The following is a 22472-nucleotide window of genomic DNA, read 5'->3' on the forward strand; positions in this document are numbered from 1 at the left end:
ACGTATGTTGTTAGGTTTATATATTATCACTATATTATCTTCACTGCATGTATATTTAAATATATAAGTTATGAAACTTCTCTTTGCCCTCAGTCAAAACGATTTGGCAGACAACAAATTATAGATTCATGACACCAAAGATCGCCCGTTAGATCCACACAAGACGAACCACTACAGGACATCAGAGCCAGCGGCAAACGTCAGAAGGACTGGCCGAGGAAAGGTTGCTCTCGCCGGGGTTAATGAGCGCTGAGTGCCCAGTGATCGCCTGGATCTCACAACTCCAAAATATTTTTTTTAAAATAAGCACTCTCTCTATAAATAAACCACAGATTTGAGCTTTAAACAACTACATTCTCACCTGAAAAAGTCTTAAAACTACCTTTTGTGACACAATAGTAGTATTTTTTAATTATGCAGGGTTTCTCATCACGTCACTTTACCACGTGACAGCAGCAAGCAGGCTCCTGATTGGTTAACGAGGCACGAATTGACGCCAAAGTAAAAAAAAATCAACTCGGGCATCAGACGCGAATTCGCTTCAAACGCGTGAATGCACAAAAAGCACCATTCGCGCATAACACACGTGTTGTACAAGACGCTCAATTTGCGTCATTTAAAGTCCTCATGAAATCAAAATCGATCTTATTTAATTTGTTAGCCCACATTACAGGTTTTAGGGTGAACAACTAATCCGTGCAAGTTAATACACAGAAAAAAATTGTTTGCCGCGGTAATCTTTAATCAAAATCTGAAAAGTAACTTCCGGTCTTGAATGGCGTTCCCTTTCCGATGACGGCAGTTTGACGGCTTGGGTTTGAATATCCTTAACCACTCCCCTCCATCCGTTAGTCTGCTATGAGCGCGAGATGGAGAGGAGGAGCGCTGAAGTAAAACCCTGCCCTCTATTCAATATTCCGTTTCACCTGGAAATACGTCACAGCACTGAAATAAAGTCAGTTGCAACTTCCGGTTCACAGGGACTTTAAGCAAACTGGACGTGCTAATGAGGCGGAATCGCGTCCATCGCGCCGCGCGAAACGTGTCTATCGCGCCGCAGGACCTCCTTTCCATTGACATAACATTGAAATCACTCGCTCCTGACGCTCTATTTGCGTTTGGTGTGAACTCAGCATAAGGCTGAAACTATAGCGGCTTTCTGTTTTAAAACATTTCTTGAATATATGTCTTAATTAAAGTAGGCCTATAGATAGTTATGATATTTGTGGCTGCACCGGGGTCTCTCATTACTAGGTTAAAGTTATGCCACTCTCCTTATTAGGAGAAAATATATGTCGTTTTAACAACATAAGATCTCGTTATTACGACATACTTGAGTGGAAAAAAATAATATGTAGGCCCTATGTGGGAGCAATGCGTGCAGCGTGACCATACCAGGTGACCTGGCAATGCGAAAAAACGGCTCGGGTTATGTATATAACCCTTGTTCCCTGAGAAAGGGAACGAGCACTGCATCGGAACGACGAATTTGGGGACACTCCCTAAGCAACAGCGCGTCTGAAGTATGAATGAAATCAGGCCAATCCTGATTGGTGTTGCGTCATGACGTAACTATGACGGCATACCCGGAAGATACATAAAGGGCAGCCCAGGCATAGTAATGGCAGTTATCGCGATGAAGCATGCGCTCCAGGCCTGCCGAGGTGTGGCGACGAGATGCAGTGCTCGCTCCCTTTCTCAGGGAACAAGGGTTATATACATAACCCGAGCCGTTCCCTTTCGAGGGAACTCCCACTGCATCGGAACGACGAATTTGGGGAACGAGTACCCACTAGGCCACACCGACGGTAGCACCAGTCCTAGTGTGAAGCCGGAGACCGGGCACAGCTAGGACTGGAGTACCCTAGCACCGGGCGTCGCAGGGAGGTGCAGACTATAAAACCTAATAAAGGTGTGTGGAGTAGCCCATCCGGCTGCCTCGCAAATGTCCTGCAAGGGGACCCCAGAAAGGAGGGCCACCGAAGAGGCCATGCCCCTGGTGGAATGTGCCCTCACGGCCATAGGTGAAGGCAGGTTGCGCACCTGATAGGCCGTGGCTATTGCCTGGACAATCCAGTTACTGATAGTCTGGGTTGACGCAGGCAGCCCCTTCTTAGATGAACCAAAACACACTAATAGCTGCTCAGACTTCCTCCACTGCGCAGACTTCTCCACATATAATTTAAGGGCTCTGACCGGGCAGAGCAGGTGAAGCCTCCCTTCTTCCGCCGTCACGTGAGGCAGAGGATGAAATGCCTGAAGAACCAAAGGCCTGACCACGTTCGATGGCACCTTGGGCACATAACCGGCCCTAGGGTGTAAGATGGCCTTCACTTCGCCAGGGGCAAACTCCAGGCAAGTCGGCGTAAGCGCCAAGGCCTGAAGGTCCCCCACCCTCCTCAGAGAAGTGATGGCTAAGAGAAAGGCCATCTTAAGGGTCAAGCTCTTTGGGTCTGCTGACTCTAGTGGCTCGAAGGGGGCCTCAGCCAATCCCTCGACAACCACTGCCAGGTCCCAGGTTGGGACTCTGGACCGAGCCGCAGGCCTCATCCTCCGAGCCCCACGGAGGAACCGTACAACCAACTGGTGCCTACCCAAAGGCCCATCACCCAACGGTGTGTGGAAAGCCCCAATGGCAGCCACGTACACCTTGAGTGTGGACGGGGTAAGCCCTGCAGAGAAACGATCTTGGAGGAACTCCAGCACTGAAGCCACTGGGCAGTTAACTGGGTCCACCTCACGCTCTCTACACCAAGTGGAAAACACATTCCACTTGAGGCTGTACAGTCTCCTTGTAGATGGAGCCCTGGAACTGAGTAAGGTCTCGATCACATGGGCCGGCAGGCCAGCCTCTAGGTATCTGGCCCCCTCAGGGTCATCTCCCAGGGTTGACCTGCCGGCAGAGATATGATGTCCGAGAACCAAACCCGAGTCGGCCAACGTGGCGCCACCAGAAGCAGGTTGGCGCCCTGTCGACGGACCCGCTCCAGGACTCCCGGGAGCAGAGCGATCGGGGGAAATGCATACAGACGTAGCCTCGGCCATGTCAGCACCATGGCATCCAGCCCCAGAGGGGCCGGATGCGTGAGAGAAAACCACAGTGGGAAGTGGGTCGTCTCTCGAGACGCGAATAAATCCACTTCCACTGGGCCAAACCTCTCGCACATGGCATCCACCACCTACGGGTGGAGTCGCCATTCCCCGGGCCTCAGCCCCTGCCTCGACAGGATGTCTGCTCCCTGATTTTGGACCCCCGGGACATACATTGCCCTGATGGACAACAGTTTCCCTTGGGCCCACAGGAGGATCTGATGCGCCAGTCTGCATAGAGGGCGCGATCTGAGACCCCCCTGCCGGTTGAGGTACGCTACGACAGACGTATTGTCTGTCCGTACCAGGACATGGTGACCGCCGAGGTCCGGGAGAAAGCTCCTGAGAGCTTTGTAGACCGCCATCATCTCCAGGCAATTTATGTGCCAGGAGGAATGACGGCCCTCCCAAGGGCCCCTCGCAAAGCGGCCGTCCATGACCGCGCCCCAACCAGTGAGGGAGGCGTCTGTTGAAACGGATTTCCGGCAACAGGACGCTCCCAACACTGGCCCCTGGGACAGAAACCAAGGTTCTTTCCATATGGCTAGGGAACGAAGGCAAACGCGCGTTACCCTGATCATACGGAACGGGTTCCCCCTGGGGGAAAACCCCTTGGTTTTCAGCCACCACTGTAGAGGTCTCATGTGCAGCAGGCCAAAAGGTATTACGTTGGACGCTGCTGCCATGTGACCCAGCACCCTCTGGAAGTGCCTGACAGTGATGCTGTGGCCTAGCCTTAATCCTGAGACCATCGCCCGCGTGGTCTCGACTCGTGCGGGGGCTAATTGCAAATCCCACAAGACTCCCAGGAACGTAGTTCTCTGGGATGGTGTCAACACACTTTTCTTGGTGTTGAGTCTCAGCCCCAAGCACTTTATGTGGGCCAGAACGACATCTCAATGCCGAACCGCCATATCGTACGATTGGGCCAGAATGAGCCAATCGTCGATATAATGCAGCACACGGATGCCCTGGAGTCTCATTGGAGCCAGAGCTGCATCCATGCACTTTGTGAATGTGCGTGGGGAAAGAGCTAGACCAAAGGGAAGCACTCGATATTGGTACGCCTCGCCCCCGAAAGCGAACCTCAAGAGCTTCCTGTGACACGGAAGGATGGATATATGGAAGTATGTGTCCTTCAGATCTATCGTGACGAACCAGTCCTCGGACTGGATCTGACTCACGATAGTAGGAATGGTGAGCATTTTGAACCTGAACCTCATCAGAGATCGGTTCAAATACCTCAGATCCAGAATAGGACGCAACCCTCCATCCTTCTTTGGAACTATGAAGTACCGGCTGTAGAACCCGGACTCCCTCTCTGGCGGGGGAACATACTCTATGGCCCCCTTTACCAGCAAGGATTCTACTTCCTGTTCCATAACCCGAACCCGCTCTGGTTCCACTACAGTCCATGTCACTCCACAGAATTTTGGTGGAGGGTGGCTGAACTGCAGTCTGTAACCTTTTTCTACAGTACGCAGGACCCACGTAGAAATACTCGGAAGGCGTTTCCACGCACCGAGATAATCTACTAAGGGAACCAGCCTCTCGAGGTTGGCTTCGGGTATCAACCGAGCCTTGTCCAACCCCCTGAAGCGGCGAACCGGCAGGGAGCAGTTGGGGACAATTTTCGGTGTACGGACGTGTTAACTGCCCAGTCGCAAGTCCTCCCGGAGGCGGCTGGAGCAGTGAACGTCCGCGGGAAACCGATGTGGCCCGAAGCGTCTGTGATGGCGGGATTACCACATCGATTTCCCGAGAGCGCCGCGGCGGGGACAACCTCGGTTGTTCCTGCGCGGGGGGGACCGCTCTTTGAAGTCCAGCCGAAGCTAGGACTTCTTCCCAGCAGCCTTCCTAGCCTGAAGGACGTTTCTCAAATCGCCCATAGGTGCGGAAGCCTGCTGGTGCGAGCGCCGCCTCTGTTGCCAAGCTCCAGGAGGAGGGGCTCGAGAGGCGACGCTCTGCTTTTGCACCTGCCGGTGCGAGGAACTGGTGGACGGCTGAGGCTTCCCGCTGGAGGCAGCCTTCCCTTTGGAGCGACGAGGGAGATATTGGCGGAAAGCTGCTGACTGCTTCCTCGCCTCCTGGAATCTGTCGACGACGATATTAACGGCGTCGCCGAACAGACCAGAAGGCGAGATCGGGGAATCCAGAAGGAAGGTTTTATCCTTCTCCTTCATCCCCGATAAATTCAGCCATAAATGTCTCTCCACAGTCACCATAGATGCCATAGAGCGGCCCACAGCGCGGGCCGTCTCCTTGGTGATGCGGAGAGACAAATCCGCAGCTTTCCGGAGCTCCAATATGTCCCCCGGAGAGGGACCCTCACCCTCGTCCAACTCCTTCAGGAGGTCGGCCTGGTAGGCTTGCAAGATGGAAAGGGTATGCAAGGAACTACCAGCCTGCCCAGCCGCCATATAGGCTCTGCCCACCAAGGCTGAGGTGTCCCTGCAGGGCTTGGTGGGCAGTACCGGGGCTTTCAGCGACGATGCCGACTCGGGAGAAAGATAGCCCGCGAGCGCATCTTCCACCCGCGGCATCGTCCCGTATCCGGCTTCACGCGCCCCCAGGACATTAGAATAGTCCAATACAGGGGGATTAGAAACGCGTGCCGAATACGGCTTTCTCGTGCAAGTCCGGGAAAAAAGGCAAACCCCGGCGAGGTGTTTGAGCCCGGCGTGAAAGGAATCGGTCATCCAGCCTGCTTGGTGGCTGGATTTCCTCATTTTCCTGTGGCCAATCTAATCTTAATTTGGCCACCGCACGGGTCAAAACCTCGACCAGTTCCTCTTGAGCGGGTGGGTGAAGTGGCGACTCATCTGGTGCTTCACCGCCCGCTTCGATGTCCACCTCATCTGGTTCCTCAGAACCAGAGAGAATGAACATCGGATTCTCCACCCCGGGGGAAGAAGCCGCAGCGCGGGCTTCCACACGGGGAGGGAGAATCTCGGAATCGTCAGACGAAGTTTGGGAAGGTGCCTCAGCAGTCCCAAACCTGTCTGATAGATCCCGCTGTGAGCCCCAGGATCTGCGACGCCGCTTTGCCTCGGCAACAGCGGGTCCAGAACCAGAGGGCTCACGAGGCTGGCCGGCCTCATCGAACACGGCCAGCCGAGAACGCAAGAGCCTGAGTGTGAGCCGCTCACAATGTTCACAGGCGGCTCCCTCGAGAGCCGCCTGAGCATGCTCCACACCCAGGCACTGAACACAAAGCGAGTGTGTGTCCGAGCCCGACATGTAGCGGGGACACGGGTGCACACACTGCTTGAAGTCCCTTGCCTTCTCAGTAGCCATCTCACACACTTTTTCACTCTCACAACGAACAACAATACATAGACAGACAGATTTCACAAAGAGCGCTATGCTGAAGAGCGATAACTGCCATTACTATGCCTGGGCTGCCCTTTATGTATCTTCCGGGTATGCCGTCATAGTTACGTCATGACGCAACACCAATCAGGATTGGCCTGATTTCATTCATACTTCAGACGCGCTGTTGCTTAGGGAGTGTCCCCAAATTCGTCGTTCCGATGCAGTGGGAGTTCCCTCGAAAGGGAACTGTTTCCAATGCAGTTTTGCGAAAATGTCCTTGCCTGAAAAACCACCTCATACGAGGGAGATAAATGGGAGTTTTTGCGAAATTGACGCATTTCCATTGGGCGAATTTTCAATTCGCAATTTCAATTTGCACAATTTGAAACGCGGCTTGTGAGTGTATTAAAATTCATTCTACTTAGAATTACTTACATATTTCCTCTAAATACCAGCAGGACAACTTGCTAAAAGCAGGTGTGATGCAGAACGCGCTGAACATGGAAGAATCAACATTATGTAAAGAGTCAAGACAAGCCCACAAAATGTTTCCTCATCCAATCAAATAATTTAACCAATCCTGAACTACGCAAAACCTTGTGTAAAACAAGAATGAAAGTTAATTTGTATTTAAATGGTTAAACTATCTTTATTAATTAAATAATTAAATAAATAAAATAGTTTGACAAATCTTTTTTTTATTACGTTTTTATAAAAGCTCTATTTTTCCTCCCCCACCCCACATATGTAAAGGCTAGTTAACGGTAAATGTTGCTACCTTTAGCGTAAATGTTAAAACCTAAAAAAAATGTCTAAGAGAAAGTGTGGATTTAAACGAGATTTAATATTCATCGTTGAGGACGTTGAAAAGCTTCTGACCGGCGGAAAAATTTGTTAAATTAATTAATTAAATTATGAAGAATGACGATTTGTAGATTGTGCTTTTGCTTTAATACACACCTTCCGCAATCTATTTTTCAATTACTTTTAAAAAGTGGTGGGGACAATATCGAGCCTGGCAAAAAGTGGTGGGAACATGTCCCACCCGTAAATTACGCCTATGATTATATCCTATATTTATCCTGATCTAATGTTATATTATTCGAAAGCTTACGAACTCAAGATTCATCCTGTGAAAACCGTTTTGAAATCGAATTTAGCGTTACCATGGAAACGGTACTCTAAATTCTTCTAGCGGCTCCTCCGCTAGTGGGCGTCGTCATGTTTCATATTACAACATTTATTTTAAAAACTTTATAATAAAAACCTGTTCTAATCTTGACAAAACACATATTGTAGGAAAGGTCTGAGTCTCACGGTTCTATATCTGCCAACTGTTTTGTGATATTTGGACAAATATATGTACATTTGTTACAGGAGATTACATGATAAAAATCTATGGAATTTCAATGACACCCGGTGGCTATTTGTGGTACAGCGCCTAAACAAAATATCATGGGAACTTACATTTTTGTGATATCAACTTGGTTAGACATTTGGCTTTGATTTGATAGTAATTTTAGAGTACAAATTATTTTGTAACATATACATTTTATATAAAATATTTAGTAAAGTACATTTGATTTACAGTACATTCAACCTTTCATAACTTTTTCATACTTTTATTTTTATACTATATTTTAAGTGATTTCACTTGAGCCATAATCTGCTGACTGTCTTCTTTAAAATGAGACCAAACTTATGTCTAAATTCCAAAGCATTTCTGAATTGCAACCATTTAAGTTTGGATAGTGCATTTTCATATATTTTCAAAAAGGGGGGTGACAGTTAACAGGTCAATTGACTGGAATATTTATGAATACAGCCTAGCTTTACACAAAGAAGATTTTTAATTCATAATAATTCAAACTGCATTACTATTTTAATAAGCTACAATAGAATTACAAAAAGGTGACTTTAAAAACCTTGAAAAAATGGTGAAAGATACATTTTCCAAGAACTATGATTTAATTTAATTTAATTTATGTTCTTAATAATTATTATGGATGGTTATGTTCAGAATTGTTTTATATTTTAACAAATATTTATATTGTTTACTGGCAGAAGTTTTGGGGTGCACAGGATCAATAAACATATTGCAAATCTTTGTATTGTAAAGAAAAATATAAAAGAGAGTAAATGAGAGAGAGAGGCATTTTAAGGTGGTGCTGGTGTGAAGATGTTTGGGACAGTGAGCTGATGAGGGGACGAGGGGCTCTGGATTGAATTTCAGCATGACAGCATTCCCCATAGCTGCAGTGAGCATGAGAGGAGCGTGAAGACAGTGACCTACAACAGGTTTAAGTAGCTATCCTTACTGCACCGACAGAGAGAGAACAGAGTTTATGGTTCAGGAGAAAACACCTCCTGTTTAACTCATAGGGTAGACCGCCTGGCAGAAGGGGGGACAGTAGATACACAGCTCATGGTGTGGAGCAGGTAGGGAAGAAACACGGACAGCGTGGGGTAACTGTTCTGGATCTACGGTCAGGGTAAGTGGAGGGACAGAGTGTCTTCTTAGAAACTTTTCAGAGACTTTATGATACCAAAAATTCAGAATAATAACAGATACTTCAGTTCACGGGTTGTTTTGGTGTCTTCATATAAACCGGCTCTGTTAATTTACCGTGAGGGTCAAAGTGGTAATGGAGTCAACACAGGGTTAGGACAGAGTGCGTGAAATATTTGTATATGATTTCATGGGAATCACTTAAGGAAGGATCTTCAGTTAGGTAACTGAAATAAAAATAAAAAATCATTATATATATATATATATATATATATATATATATATATATATATATATATTATAAATGTACTTTTTATATATGTACATTTAAATGTAAATGTACATTTTAAATAAATAATTAGGCTACATTTACATTTTTAAAAAGACATTTAAATAAATTTAAATGAGTATTACCTATTTTCCTGCTTTACATTATTCCGTAATTGTAATCTTTGCTGTCATTAAAATATGAAAATATATTGATTTAAATGTATTCATTTATTGATTTTAATTTATTAAATAGTTTCAAATTTAATGATAGCAAACAAGATAGTACACAATAATTATATATATATATATATATATATATATATATATATATATATATATATATATATATATATATATATATATATATATATATAATAAATTCAAATCAATAAATTAGATCAAAAATAGCAAATAAGTGCAAAATAATGTAACATTTGAAAATGAGATCTCTTTATTGACAAGGCTGTCAGGTGATACTGGAACTGACACCAGGAGGAATTACCACTTTTGTTAGTCAGCCTAGCTGATACATCAGTCTAACATCAATAATATGTTTCTACAATCCTTCGACTGCTGGGTTCATGTTTAGCTGAAATTATTCTGTTTCTACCCCATATAACAGACTGAGTGAAAAAGAAAGAAGAAAAGATGGACAAAGGAGGAGAAGAAGGAGGAGGAGGAGGATCTGACGGTGGAATCGAGGGCAAAAAACAAGTAGAGGAAGAGGTCAGTGAGAGTGACAAGAAGCTCAAGGACCAGCGCAACAAGGCAGAAAAGGGTGACAAAGAGAAAGGAGAGAGAAAGAGAGAGAATAGAAGATCTGGTTCAATGAGTAGAGGAGGTTGGGCACTGTCTGAAAGACTGGCCATCAATGTGTCCGGCATGCGCTACGAGACACAAATTCGAACCCTGGCCCAGTTCCCTGACTCTCTGCTCGGAGACCCTCAGCGTCGCCTGCGCTACTTTGACCCGCTCCGCAATGAGATCTTCCTGGACCGCAATCGATTCTGCTTTGATGCCATCCTCTACTTCTATCAGTCTGGAGGTCGGTTACGGCGGCCTGCCAATGTGCCTCTGGACGTCTTCATGGATGAACTGCGGTTTTATGAGCTGGGAGAGGATATCATGACTCGCTTCAAGGAAGATGAGGGCTTCCCCAAGGAGGAACCTCGGCCCCTGCCAGACAATGAGATCCAGCGTAAGCTATGGATGCTCTTTGAACACCCAGAATCCTCTGGAGGTGCCCGTATCATCGCCATCATCAGCGTGATGGTGATCGTGGTCTCCATCCTGATCTTCTGTTTGGAAACGCTGCCTGACTTCAGAATAGAAAAGGAGATGAGAGAGGTGAGAGGAGTTACAATGTTTGACCAGAATGTAGCTAACATGATTTGCAAATTGCTATTCCCCTACATAGGATTTTACCATCAATAAACAAAACATGACCAACAACTTGCAGCAAACCCATAGTAATGGGAAAGAATGGTAGAGTGGCAGTTAGCATGAAGCAGATGGGTCCCTGAGCATTTGAAATTGAATGAGCATACATTAATATGTAATATTACATATTAATAGCTATTAATACTATACAACATATATTACTACCATACTATACTATCCTATACTATCCTATACTATCCTATACTATACTATACTATACTATACTATACTATACTATACTATACTATACTATACTATACTATACTATACTATACTACAGAGCTATTAAAAACTTTTAAAACTATTATTTAAAGCCTATTTGTGCAGTCACATTTACTGGTGTTCAGTATTTTGACAAAGAATTCACACAATATGATGTTTCATTAACAAAGTTCGGGAGGAGCACGTTCAAATGATCTATCCAATCATTATGTCATTCCAACCACCTGCCCGCAATCAGTAATCAACATGTCTACCCAATCAGCACAAGTGGAGGACTATATAAATACCCAGTCAACTCATCAATGTTCCTTGACAGGTTTTCAGCATCCCTCCACCACCCCATCTTCCTCACACTCACCTGGTTACTTTCCTAGCCAGAGATACGGGGGGAGTACTCTGGGTTCGGGCCAAATACAGAGCTCGGAGCCCTCTCCTCGGACAGCACGCCAAATACGCATACCATTTATTCTATCTGACATATTTGTAAGTGTGAACTTGTGAACGCAAATTTAGTGCGAAGCTAAAGATTTACCAACGCTGATTTCACAACGAGTTGTGTCGACCAACAGAACGCTGCTTGGTGTGAACCAAGATTAAATATTGGATTAAATATTCTCAGTGTACTTTCTTCACTTCAACAGTGTTGTGGAGGACATGTGCGAGCAGCATTGCCACATAGTACATATTCATTTTCTCATAGCTGGATGGACAGGATGAACCAATCAGTCATTTTTGATTACAGGACAAGTCTGGATATCTACCAATACTTGAAATTAGACTGAGACCAAAAAAAAAGAGAGGAAATTCCCGTTCTCGTAGCATTTGTGACTCAGTGAGCAAAACCCAGATGGTTGACATGTTGTTTTGTTGCCACTTTGAATTATGGGAAATAACATTTAGGCTAGTGTTGTTTGTATTATATACATTTTAGAGCCTTTCGCAAAGTTGTCCCACGTGTAATATGTTTATGCACACTCAATACTAAATTTCTATCAATTGTAAAAACAATGTTATACTGAATACACACTGTCTATATACACTTTTAGTTACAAAACCACATTTAATATCACAAAAAAAAGCGTATCTTTGGAGTGTGAAAAGTAACATTAAAAGAAAAGAAAGGACAGATGAAGAATTTGGGAGCAGGAGAGAGTGTAGAGTTATTGCTGAGATTATTTTAGAAGCGTCATTAAATCTGATACACAGATTGGGAGCAGAGAATCTGGGGGGCTGGAAAACAGTCAAGTGACGTGTCTATGGAGAGATTCAACCGGCATACACAGATAGAAAAAAGGGAAGGAGATGAGAAATGACAAGATGACAGGTGACAGTATGAAAGAGCGTTTGTGCCTGATTGAGTGCGTGGAAAATAGTGAGGCGCAATGCAGGGTGGGGTAGTGTGCAAGGAGAGAAAGTTAGTAAAGAGTATCAAATTAGTTTCCCAGCAGCGACCCACAACCCAGCAACCTCAACACGCTGCCAAAGCAGCTCAGAAATTCTACATGGATCAGACAGTTAACGACAAGTAAACTAAAGCGGGTTGTGGGTCGCTTGCAGAGGGTTATTCTCAAGTTTCACCTTAGAGATCTAAGGCGATATTTTTAGAGTAACACAGATACAGGAGCTTGTATTAATAAACAGACCCACTCAAATGCTGAAATAGGAATGGAAACACACACTTCCACAACATCTTATGATGAGTTTAGCAAAATCAAAATAAGCACTACGATAGGGAACACATAAGAGCCAGCTAGCCAGACACAAGTTGACACATAGCACACGTGCATTTACACATCTCACATGTCATACCATCTAATCTCCTGTTACTCTTTTAAAATCTGTTTACCATGCAAACACACATGCTTAGCTTTTTAACTGGTCATTTAAGTAAGTTTATAGATCTTTAGTGAAACATATTTTAAAATACCCCTACTCTGGTTACCTATTACTCACATACTGATGTGGTTTGCTCTTGTGTACGTTAGACTAAGTAAATTCGTTATGGAGTCATAGTGATACAGAGCAAAAATGACCGACCTTTGAGTGAAAGGTCATATACTGTGACCCTAAAAGCAGAATGAGACCTTCAACATCACTCAAGAAGTGGTTGTCAAATGAGCAACCAAATTGTTTCTGTCAGACACTTGTTAGGCAAAGCATGTCTGGCCTTAAATGCAGTGTCAGAAATAAAATATGTTATATTCTTATTAGGGTTGGGAACTAAGAACCGGTACATTTCCATTAAAGCAAAGCCTGGGTCTGCGGGCAGCGTTTGCAAGTTTCCCACCTGGTCCTTGAAAGGAGTAGGAATTTTGGACACGTATCTGGGCCGGGGTCTCAGGATAACGTGAGACAGGGCTGGCCCGACTCAAGGCGAGATTTGCTGACCGAAAATACCTGCAGGTCCCCATCCTCTTAAAGGAAGCGAGCGTGGTCAGGAGCGCTGTCTTTAGAGACAGGATTTTAAGCTCAACTAAGTCCAGCCACTTGAACTGAGCTCTGTATACCAGAAAGGACCAGAGAGAGGTCCCAGGGGGGATGAGGTGCGGTCTGGGAGGATTTAACCTCCTGGCCCCTCTTAGGAACCTGATGACCAGGTTGTGCTTTCCCAGTGACCTGCCATCAACAGCATCGTGATGTGTTGAGATGGTGGCCACATACACCTTCAATGTGGAAGGGGACAGCCTATGCTTCAAGCCCTCTTAAAGGAAGGAAAGCACAGAGCCAATCGGGTATTTCCAGGGGTCTTCCCATCAGGAAGAACACCACTCAGCGAACAGACTCCACTTCAAAGCATAAGCGCGCCTGTTACAGGGGACTCTAGCTTGAGTGATGGTTCATGCCCATCTCAGGACTCGGCAGTGTAGCCAGTGCTAAAGCGGTCTCAGATGCATCAAACCAGCTGTGGATGCCATATGCCCCAGGAGCCTCTAAAAATGTTTCAGTGGAACCGCTGTCTTCCACCTGAATGCATTCAGGCATTTCACCAACGACATTGGTGAGAACCACTGTCATACTGACCGAGTCCAACTGAGGGGGTAAGGGCAGCCTCCGCGACTTTGGTAAAGACACGGGGAGGCAGGGACAGCCCAAAGGGGAGACCCTCAAACTCAAAGGGTAGGAACGGTCTGTGTCGAGGGACAATCGAGACATGAAAGTACGAGTCCTTCAGGTCGATCGCTGCAAACCAATCCTTAGAGCGAACGCATATGAGGATGCGTTTCTGCATGAGCATCTTGAACGGGAGCTTGTGAAGGGCATCCTGGTTCAGAGCATCCCCCTCCATCTCTGGGCCACCCGTCTCAGAGCCACTTCAATGTGCGCTTTGAGGGTTTAGCGGTCTGAACAGGAAGCGTTGCCTTCCTGCGGGAGGCTCGGGGTGGACGCAATGCCTCCGGTCTTCCCGAAGATGGTGCAGCCCGCTCAGCGACGAGCAGGCTGAGGGGCAGCCCACGGCGGCTTGGTAGCAGTGTCACGCCATGCTAGGATGTGCTTTATTGCCTCAGTCTGGGAGATGGGGGCACCAAGAAAGCTAACTTTGTCGCTGTCCTGCATCTCAGCCAGGTCCAACCAGAGATGAAATCTGAGAGTGTTACTCTTTCGAATGATTCTTTCATCGCAGCTCCTGCAACAACCCTGGCTTATAGCTACCCTCGTGCAGCTCTTTGAGAGCTTTTGCCTGATTGACCATAGCATGCAGGGGGAGGTGGCCTGTCCAGCAGTGCTGTAAGACATCGCATCCAGGGCTGCTGTTGTCTTACTGAACGATAAAAAGCAGAGTGGTGAAACACTGCACTTTCTCCACGCACACCGCTGGATGCGCCTTCACACCGGCAAGAGTTCCCATGACGAGCTGCAAAGCAAAGCAATTTAAATAGCTGTTTTCGGAGGTAATATTTCCTGTTAGCAATTAAAATTGCTGTTTGCTCTTAAAGTACTGTAATGCTTGGAAATAATGATTGGAATGAGCGACCGCTGTCACAACCGCTTGGCTCTGAAGCAAAACATGAATGAAGTGAGTAATGCCGGTCATATTTATACTTGTATATCCAGGGGGATGTGACTGACTGGCATGCAAATCTCACTGGCCAATGTTCATTGGCTCGTTTATTTACCACTTGGAGGTAATTGGGCTCCTAGACGAGACCCCATGACGTCAGTCTGACGTAACATCGAACGTGACTGACTGAATGGAAACAAATTATTCTTATGAGCCAGTTCTTTTTAGTGAATCCGAAACATGCAGTGCAACCAGTGTAGACCAAAACTCAAATGCATGACTCTAATGAGTCTGTTCTTTTTAGTGATTCAAAGTATGTTTTTGCTTGTTTAATATACATGTTTGCTCCCAGCCCTGGTTAATTTCTGACTCTGCTCAACAGAGACATTTATCAACAGATGTAGATGTGCACACACACACACACACACGTTTACTTAGGGACATTACATAGACAATTATATACTGTATTTAGTTATAATAGTTTTAAATACTGTAGCATAACCCTAACTGAAAACCTAATGTTTTTGTTATTGTTGTTTTCAACAAATTAGGCTGTCCCAAAAAGGTTTGTCCAATTTAGCTCACTTACGGGTAGAACTTTGTCCCCGAAACACATACAAACACAGATGCAGAGTAAATGAAAGTATTATGTAAAAATCTCAAAAGCACAAACAATTAGAATATTAATAAACTTTGAATATACAAAATGATCTTTATACTCTAGCCATCAGTTTCCAATTTCTGCATTTAATTTCTCTTTTATTCTTTACTGTCTTTTTTTTCAGCAAAATGCATACCATCCTCATCTCCCTGGAAACAGTACCACAAACATCCCCATGTCTTCTCCCTTCCATGATCCATTCTTCCTGGTGGAGACCATTTGCATCTGCTGGTTCTCGTTTGAGCTATTGATGCGTTTCGCTTGCTCTCCCAGTAAGATGGTCTTCTTCAAGGATGTGATGAACATCATAGACTTCTTTGCCATCATTCCCTACTTCGTCACGCTCGGCACCGAGCTGGCCAAGTCTAAAGGAGCGACGCCGTCCATGTCCCTGGCGATCATAAGGGTCATCCGTCTGGTTCGAGTTTTCCGAATCTTCAAGCTGTCTCGCCACTCCAAAGGCCTTCAGATTCTTGGCCAGACGCTGAAGGCCAGCTTGAGAGAGCTGGCGCTGCTCATCTTCTTCCTCTTCATCGGAGTCATCCTGTTCTCCTCAGCTGTGTACTTTGCCGAGGTGGACTGTCCGGACACGTCCTTCACCAGCATCCCGGAAGCCTTCTGGTGGGCTGTGGTCTCCATGACGACAGTGGGGTATGGCGACATGTACCCGGTGACGGTGGGCGGAAAGCTGGTGGGCTCCATGTGCGCCATCGCGGGCGTGCTCACCATCTCGCTTCCCGTTCCTGTCATCGTTTCCAACTTCAGCTACTTCTACCACCGTGAGACGGAGTGTGTGGAGAACCAGGAGTTCACGCACGTCAGCACCTCTGTTTGGGAGGAGGAAGAGGGTGGTGAAGAAGGAGAAGATGGCGAGGAAGGGCCTGAGGAACAGGGAGACCGCGTTCCACTTGAAGGAGGCACGACCTACAGGGGGATCTGCGCCCCTCTCAATGGGACTCTCCTGGCTGGGCTTTGTGCGGGGCAGGCCGGAGAGCAAAGTGTAGGGAGCGTTTACCCGCTAGTCACCCAAGTCTGAGAGACTGGAGATCATAAAGCGGGAATGGGAGACTATTTGGGGATGACGGGAAGGCGGAGAAGTATGAAGTCACAAAAAACATTGATATTAACCTCCATAAAACATTTTTCTAACGTTCCGGTTACAAAACCTTTATTTTGACATCACAACCTTTACACTGAATGTATTTATTTGTGAAACTATTTGTATCTTTTCAGAGAGATGCTTGGATGCGTTTGGAAAAACTTGCTACGCATAAGCTGAGATGTGTAATACAAGCGTTTGCACTTTTGCTTTAAAGATCTTGCTGGAATTCTCAACATACAGTATATATGTATATATATATATATATATATATATATATATATATATATATATATATATATATATATATATATATATATATATATATATATATATATTGGACTTATTCATAGGAAGAAACGCCATGCGGTGTCATTTAAATGTCATGTATTTTGTCACCCGGGTTGCAGCCATGAATGTGCCAGGGATTTGTGTGCCTGACGGATGGCTAAAGTCTTAAGCATAATTCTCCTGGAACAGTTTAATGTTACTGCTGTTCTGAATGACACTGTTGAAGTGATGTGGATGAGAGATGTGTGTCTACCATTGTGTGTATATTTAAAAGCTTTTAGGAAAATATGTAATATCTAATGTGTGTGCGTGCGCTTTATGAATTATGTAACTCTGAGCCATGTTTGTGTACTATTTATTAAAATTTTTAATCACACAAAAATCATACTGAAGTGACTCAGTGAACTACAAAAAGAACAAACAAATCTGCTCCAGCAGATATCCGTCATGTTATTTAAAATACAATGTTTAATTTAATGTTTAATTTAACAATATTTAAGTTAATAATGATACTTACATAACTTTAAATAATTTTAGACCACAGCAAATAAATAAATATATTCAAATAAATACAGTTTCAGGCAACAAAATACAGTAACAAAACATTTTTAACCTTGCACTACAGTGATAAAGTAAAGTGTGCCTCCATAACTGATGTTCACCAGTCCTCATTTCTTAGTATGCAGACTGGGACTGTACGGAGTCTGTATGCCTGATTGATGTCCCATTCCATATGGGTCACCAGAGTCCAGGTTAATATCTTGATTATACTGTTTCACCTCCTGTATCTGGCTGTCCTCTGCCACCTTATTCATAATGGGGAGGAACCGAGAAAGCTGAGCACCGTGTTTCCGCCCAGACTGCTTTGAGAGGAGCGCCACAGGACGCTTAGTGTGTGGAGAAAGGAAAAAAGAGTATCCATCTACCAGCAATTCCTGAAAGGTGCAGTCTTTTTCTATGTACAGCTGAAAGAGAAAACAAAACCACATGAGTTCAAGTCTCCAATGAAAATGATAAAAGTACCTTAAATGAATACACTGTAACAGTGTTTATTTGCATAACGCATTCGCTGTTCACTATGAAAATGGTTGCTAGCCACAAACAAACAATTCTACACTTTTCAATAATAATAAAAAAAATTGTAAAAATATAAAAAACAAATATGAAACATGAGATAAATATACATTTTATTATATAAAATATAATAAAATCTACATTATGATTAAAAAGACAGAAACGTAATTGAGTATGGTAAATAGAAAAAGTAATTATTAATTATAAAATCATTATTTATGAATACATTTTATATCAATGATTTTAAATGTTTAAAAAATACAATATACAGTTCAAATGTTTAGGGGCTGGTAAATGTTTTTAATGTTTTTGAAAGAAGTTCCTTATGCTCACCAAGACAGTAAAAACAATAATATTATGGAAGATTATTAGAATTTAAAATAACTGTTTCCTATTTCAATGTATTTAAAAATGTAATTTATTCCTGTGATGGCAAAGCCGAATTTACGATCATTATGATCCTTCAGAAATCATTCTGATGATGATTTGCTTCTGAATAAACATTTCTTCTTATTATTATTATTATCAGTGTTTATTAAAAATATCTTTGTGGAAACATTTTTTTTTTAAAGATTATTTGATGAATAAAAAACGGTAAAAAGAACAGCATTTATCTGAAATAAAAATCTTTTGTAAAATTACAAATACTGTCACTTTTGATCAATTTAATGCATCTAACAGTGTTGATCAAAAATACTCATTACCTTCATATGTTTAAATAATAATGCATATTATTAAGTGATTTTAATATTTTAAAGTAAAATAATTTACTCTGACTGCTCTCTAACAAAGCTAAACTAGAATGGTGTCTTTTTGACTGATTGCTATTTTCAGTTTAATAAAAAAATAAAAAAAAACATTTAAATCGACTCTATTGGATGTTTCATATTTGCAATGACGAGATATAATGTTCAGACCTGTCCTTTCAAGTTGTCTTCATCATCCACACAGAGGAAGAGCGATGTAGCCACACTTTTGATGACGGTCTCACCCGCTTGCACTGAACGCAGTTCCAGCACACCTGAGGCGCAAACACCACACCTCTGTCAGCACCATAATTCACATTCATCACCTTTGGACCTCAAATACTAACAACCACTGCCACCATGAAATATTTTCATAACATCAAACCAAAATGACAACAAACGTGCTATTATTTGCATAATCACTGATATTATGAACCCCTTATCTCTTTGATAAGGCATTTTTCTTTGAAGGACATTTGGAGAAGTATCTTGACAGTTACTTAATGACTACTCTTACAGTAAACGGTGCTCTTTAACTCATGTTTGCAGAAGTTGCTTACAGTTTTGTCTTTTTTCCGGAGACCCTCTGACGGAGCCATCAGGATTCATTTCAAGGCACAGTCCATGTGATTTGCTCTCTAAAATGAACAAAAAAACACACAGACACATGAACACACTTGATGCCATTACCTCAAGCCAGTAATTGAGTCGTTTCTCTTTAGGAACAAACCACAGTACACCTGCAGTGCAAAACGAATGCCCTGAAGTAAAAGGCATTTTTATTGTAACATAGAACCAAAAAATGGAAGACGGAAGAAAGTAGCACGTCGCAGTTACCCACATTATGAAAATTGTAACATTTAAACATGACTGTAAATACAAAAATAAGAACATTGCAATAGGTTAAAGGTTAGGATTACCTGTGTAGAGCAGGCGTTCCCTGACATGTGTGCTGAACGGTAGAAGCACGTTCTGTGCAGGAACATACATACACCAATGAATCGTTGGAAACAGAGTAAAAAATATGAAAAAACAGGCAAAAAACATGATTGACCAAGCCGACCAGGTGGACATCAAGAGATATTGATGACTTGAATGAATAGAAATAGAATATGCAAAGGTAAAAAATATCCGTAAAAATGAAATAACTGTAAAAATAAGTCTGAAATATTAACTCCAATCTAAAAACTACTAAGTTAAGCCTAAGATAAACTGAGCCGTGATATCTCCTAGACTTCCAGATATGATGGTCTCCACAAGAAGACATGTCCCAGTAAACTCGTATTTATGAGAGAGAGCGACAGAGAATCCATGAGTCACTCAAGTACGAAAAGGAAAAATGATAACAAACTTGTTTTCAGGAAATGAACCAGGATGAACTGATGGTAAATCTCACAAGGCTATGCCAGTCATGCCAGAGAACTGGGGACCCCCGACTTTCTCAAGAGGAGAAACATCTATAAATTTGCATATTATCAGAGATAAATGAATGTTTATTCAATATAAAGTTATTTCCCCAGTATTGAGAGGAAATGGGAGTGGAGGTGGAGGTGGCAGTTTAAACAGAACAGATAAGAGGCCATAAAAAACACTTTGTGGTCAGCTGTACATCCTCACCTAGGAGATGACAGGATGCGAGGACACTACACTACCATCCCGTCAGCTAGAGAGGGCAGTGTGGCATCAAATTATGATCTATTAATCTTTTTAATGAGAAACTTGCAGTGTGCATGTCTTATCTTAAGAAAAGATAACACAAACGTTATAGCCTGGTCTGTGAATAATTGTCCGATTCCAGGAAATGATTAAAGACTGTAAATACTGAGGTGCAATTGGACAGCTGGGCTCCAACAAGTGATGGCTGATGTCCTTAAGGGCTCACATCCTTTCCCCCAATTGCCATCCTAATACAACTCCCTTAAGCTTTCCCGCTCCGTGTCTGTGACGTCCAGGGGTTCCACGATAACGTCAGTGTCCCTTGTAATCATCCGTGTCCTGCCTCACTGTTGTCCTGGGAAGAATGAGGAGGATTGATGTCTTTCTGGCCATCTGCTGCTCTCTCCCATCCTTTGCTCTCTCCTTCGCTCTTCTTTGAGCGGATTAAATGTCTTTGTCTCATCATTGTGCGAGAAAATTTTGACTCTGCGTACACGAAGGGATTTTGTTTGACCACCGGTCTTAATGCGAGAGCGAGACAGGATTTAAACGTGCTTCACGTTGACACTGACTCTTACACAAGAGGCATTAAAGCACAAACCACTCAAATAAGTTTAAAATAAATTGTTAAGATTTTATTATGCACACCACAGACAGCAGCTGATGTGGTAGAGTATGAATTCAGGGACAAGGGGACACCGTGAGGCGTTTCAGAGATACACTTATGGGGAAATGAATTAAAGTCTATCAGACATACATGAGTCAGACAAAAGACATAAACAACAGCAATTTTTCAAGTGCAACACTAGATAATCATGATAATCAATAATAGCAAATGACAACTAAATTAACATCAAAGTAATTCTTAAATTGTAAAGGAGAAAATATTGCTCTTTCCGAGGTTGTTCTTTCATAGATTAAAAGGCTCAAATGATTTCTCAGTTATGCTTTAGGTATCAATTTCATAAATAAATAAATACAAATAAAAAAAAGATACAATTGTTGATGTACAGTAAGATTACAGAACTATATTGTCCATTGCTTATGATTTGGGAAATAATTGATGAGAAATTTGTGAGTTCATACTGAAATGTGAGATGCTTGATGGAAGATTTTGGTATTGTTATATAAAATTTGAAATTTAGGATCTGTACTAGGCTCTTCTTTTTTCTGACTTCAGCAAAAGTCTCCAATTTCTCTCCATTTTAATGGGAGAAACAATTAAGATATTTTTTAAATTTTATTGGATTTGCACTACCGTTCAAAAGTTTGGAGTCTGTACGATTTTTTTATATTTTCTAAGGAAGTCTTTTAAGCTCACAAAGGCTGCATTTATTTGCAGTAATATTGTGAAACATTATTATAAATTAAAATAACTATTTTAATATATTTAATACAATATTTAATATATTTTTCTATTTGTCACATGACCCTTCATAAATCATTCTAATATGATGTTTTGCTGCTCAAGAAACATTTCTTATTATCATTATGTGGAACACCGGTGTGTTGCTTAATATTTTTGTCAAAACTATTTTTTTGATGAGCAAAAAGATTTACAGGATATATTTTGAATAGATTTTTTGTAACATTACACATGAAAAAAGGTATTAAGACCCCAAACTTTTGAACAGTAGTGTATTTATCTATAATTTAATAATAATTAATACAAAATAATTGATAAATGAATGTGATATTTAGAAGAAAGTCAATTTCAAATGATTTTAATAAATAAAAACATTCTCCGCAATGCTTTGGCAATTTGTACTAAAGCATCCCATGGCAATAAAGCAAAATGAATTCGAAAATAAATTAAAGAAACATCTAATTTGTGTTTTTTAATAGGCTGGATGTGAGTGAGAACTACACTGACATTCATATGAGAGTGGATGACTTGCACGATGACAATAACGTCCTACGTCAGGTTTGTGTAACTGCACTTGGCCTAGTGACTTTGAAGTGTATAAGCCTGACATCACTCGCACTGATCTAAGCAGTGTTTTGGTAAATATGTGCATGCAAATGACGTTCTCAGTATATGATTCACTTTAAGACATGCGGAACGAAAAGAACATGAGGGGTACGGGGAGAAACTTTCA

At 42.8% G+C, this 22472-nt stretch overlaps 2 protein-coding genes across 2 annotated transcripts; one reads left to right on the forward strand and one right to left on the reverse strand.

Annotated features, from left to right (window-relative positions):
• Positions 1-8735: 8735 nt before the first annotated feature.
• kcna7 (potassium voltage-gated channel, shaker-related subfamily, member 7) lies at positions 8736-16819 on the forward strand. Its single transcript, XM_079823142.1, has 3 exons — positions 8736-8897; positions 9807-10531; positions 15632-16819. Exons 2-3 carry the CDS (start codon positions 9833-9835, stop codon positions 16541-16543), a joined length of 1611 nt encoding a protein of 536 aa, XP_079679268.1. The 5' UTR covers positions 8736-8897; positions 9807-9832; the 3' UTR covers positions 16544-16819.
• Positions 16820-17565: 746 nt separating this feature from the next.
• On the reverse strand, positions 17566-19764 carry fgf21 (fibroblast growth factor 21; the record flags this gene model as incomplete). The annotated part of the gene is made up of 4 exons (XM_079810665.1): positions 17566-17862; positions 18889-18992; positions 19278-19355; positions 19638-19764. The coding sequence occupies 4 exons, from the start codon at positions 19762-19764 to the stop codon at positions 17566-17568; spliced, it is 606 nt and encodes a 201-aa protein (XP_079666791.1).
• Positions 19765-22472: the final 2708 nt, after the last annotated feature.

The sequence above is a fragment of the Gobio gobio genome (assembly GCF_949357685.1).
Source record: "Gobio gobio genome assembly, chromosome: 1".
In the NCBI taxonomy this organism is placed as follows: Eukaryota; Metazoa; Chordata; class Actinopteri; order Cypriniformes; family Gobionidae; genus Gobio; species Gobio gobio.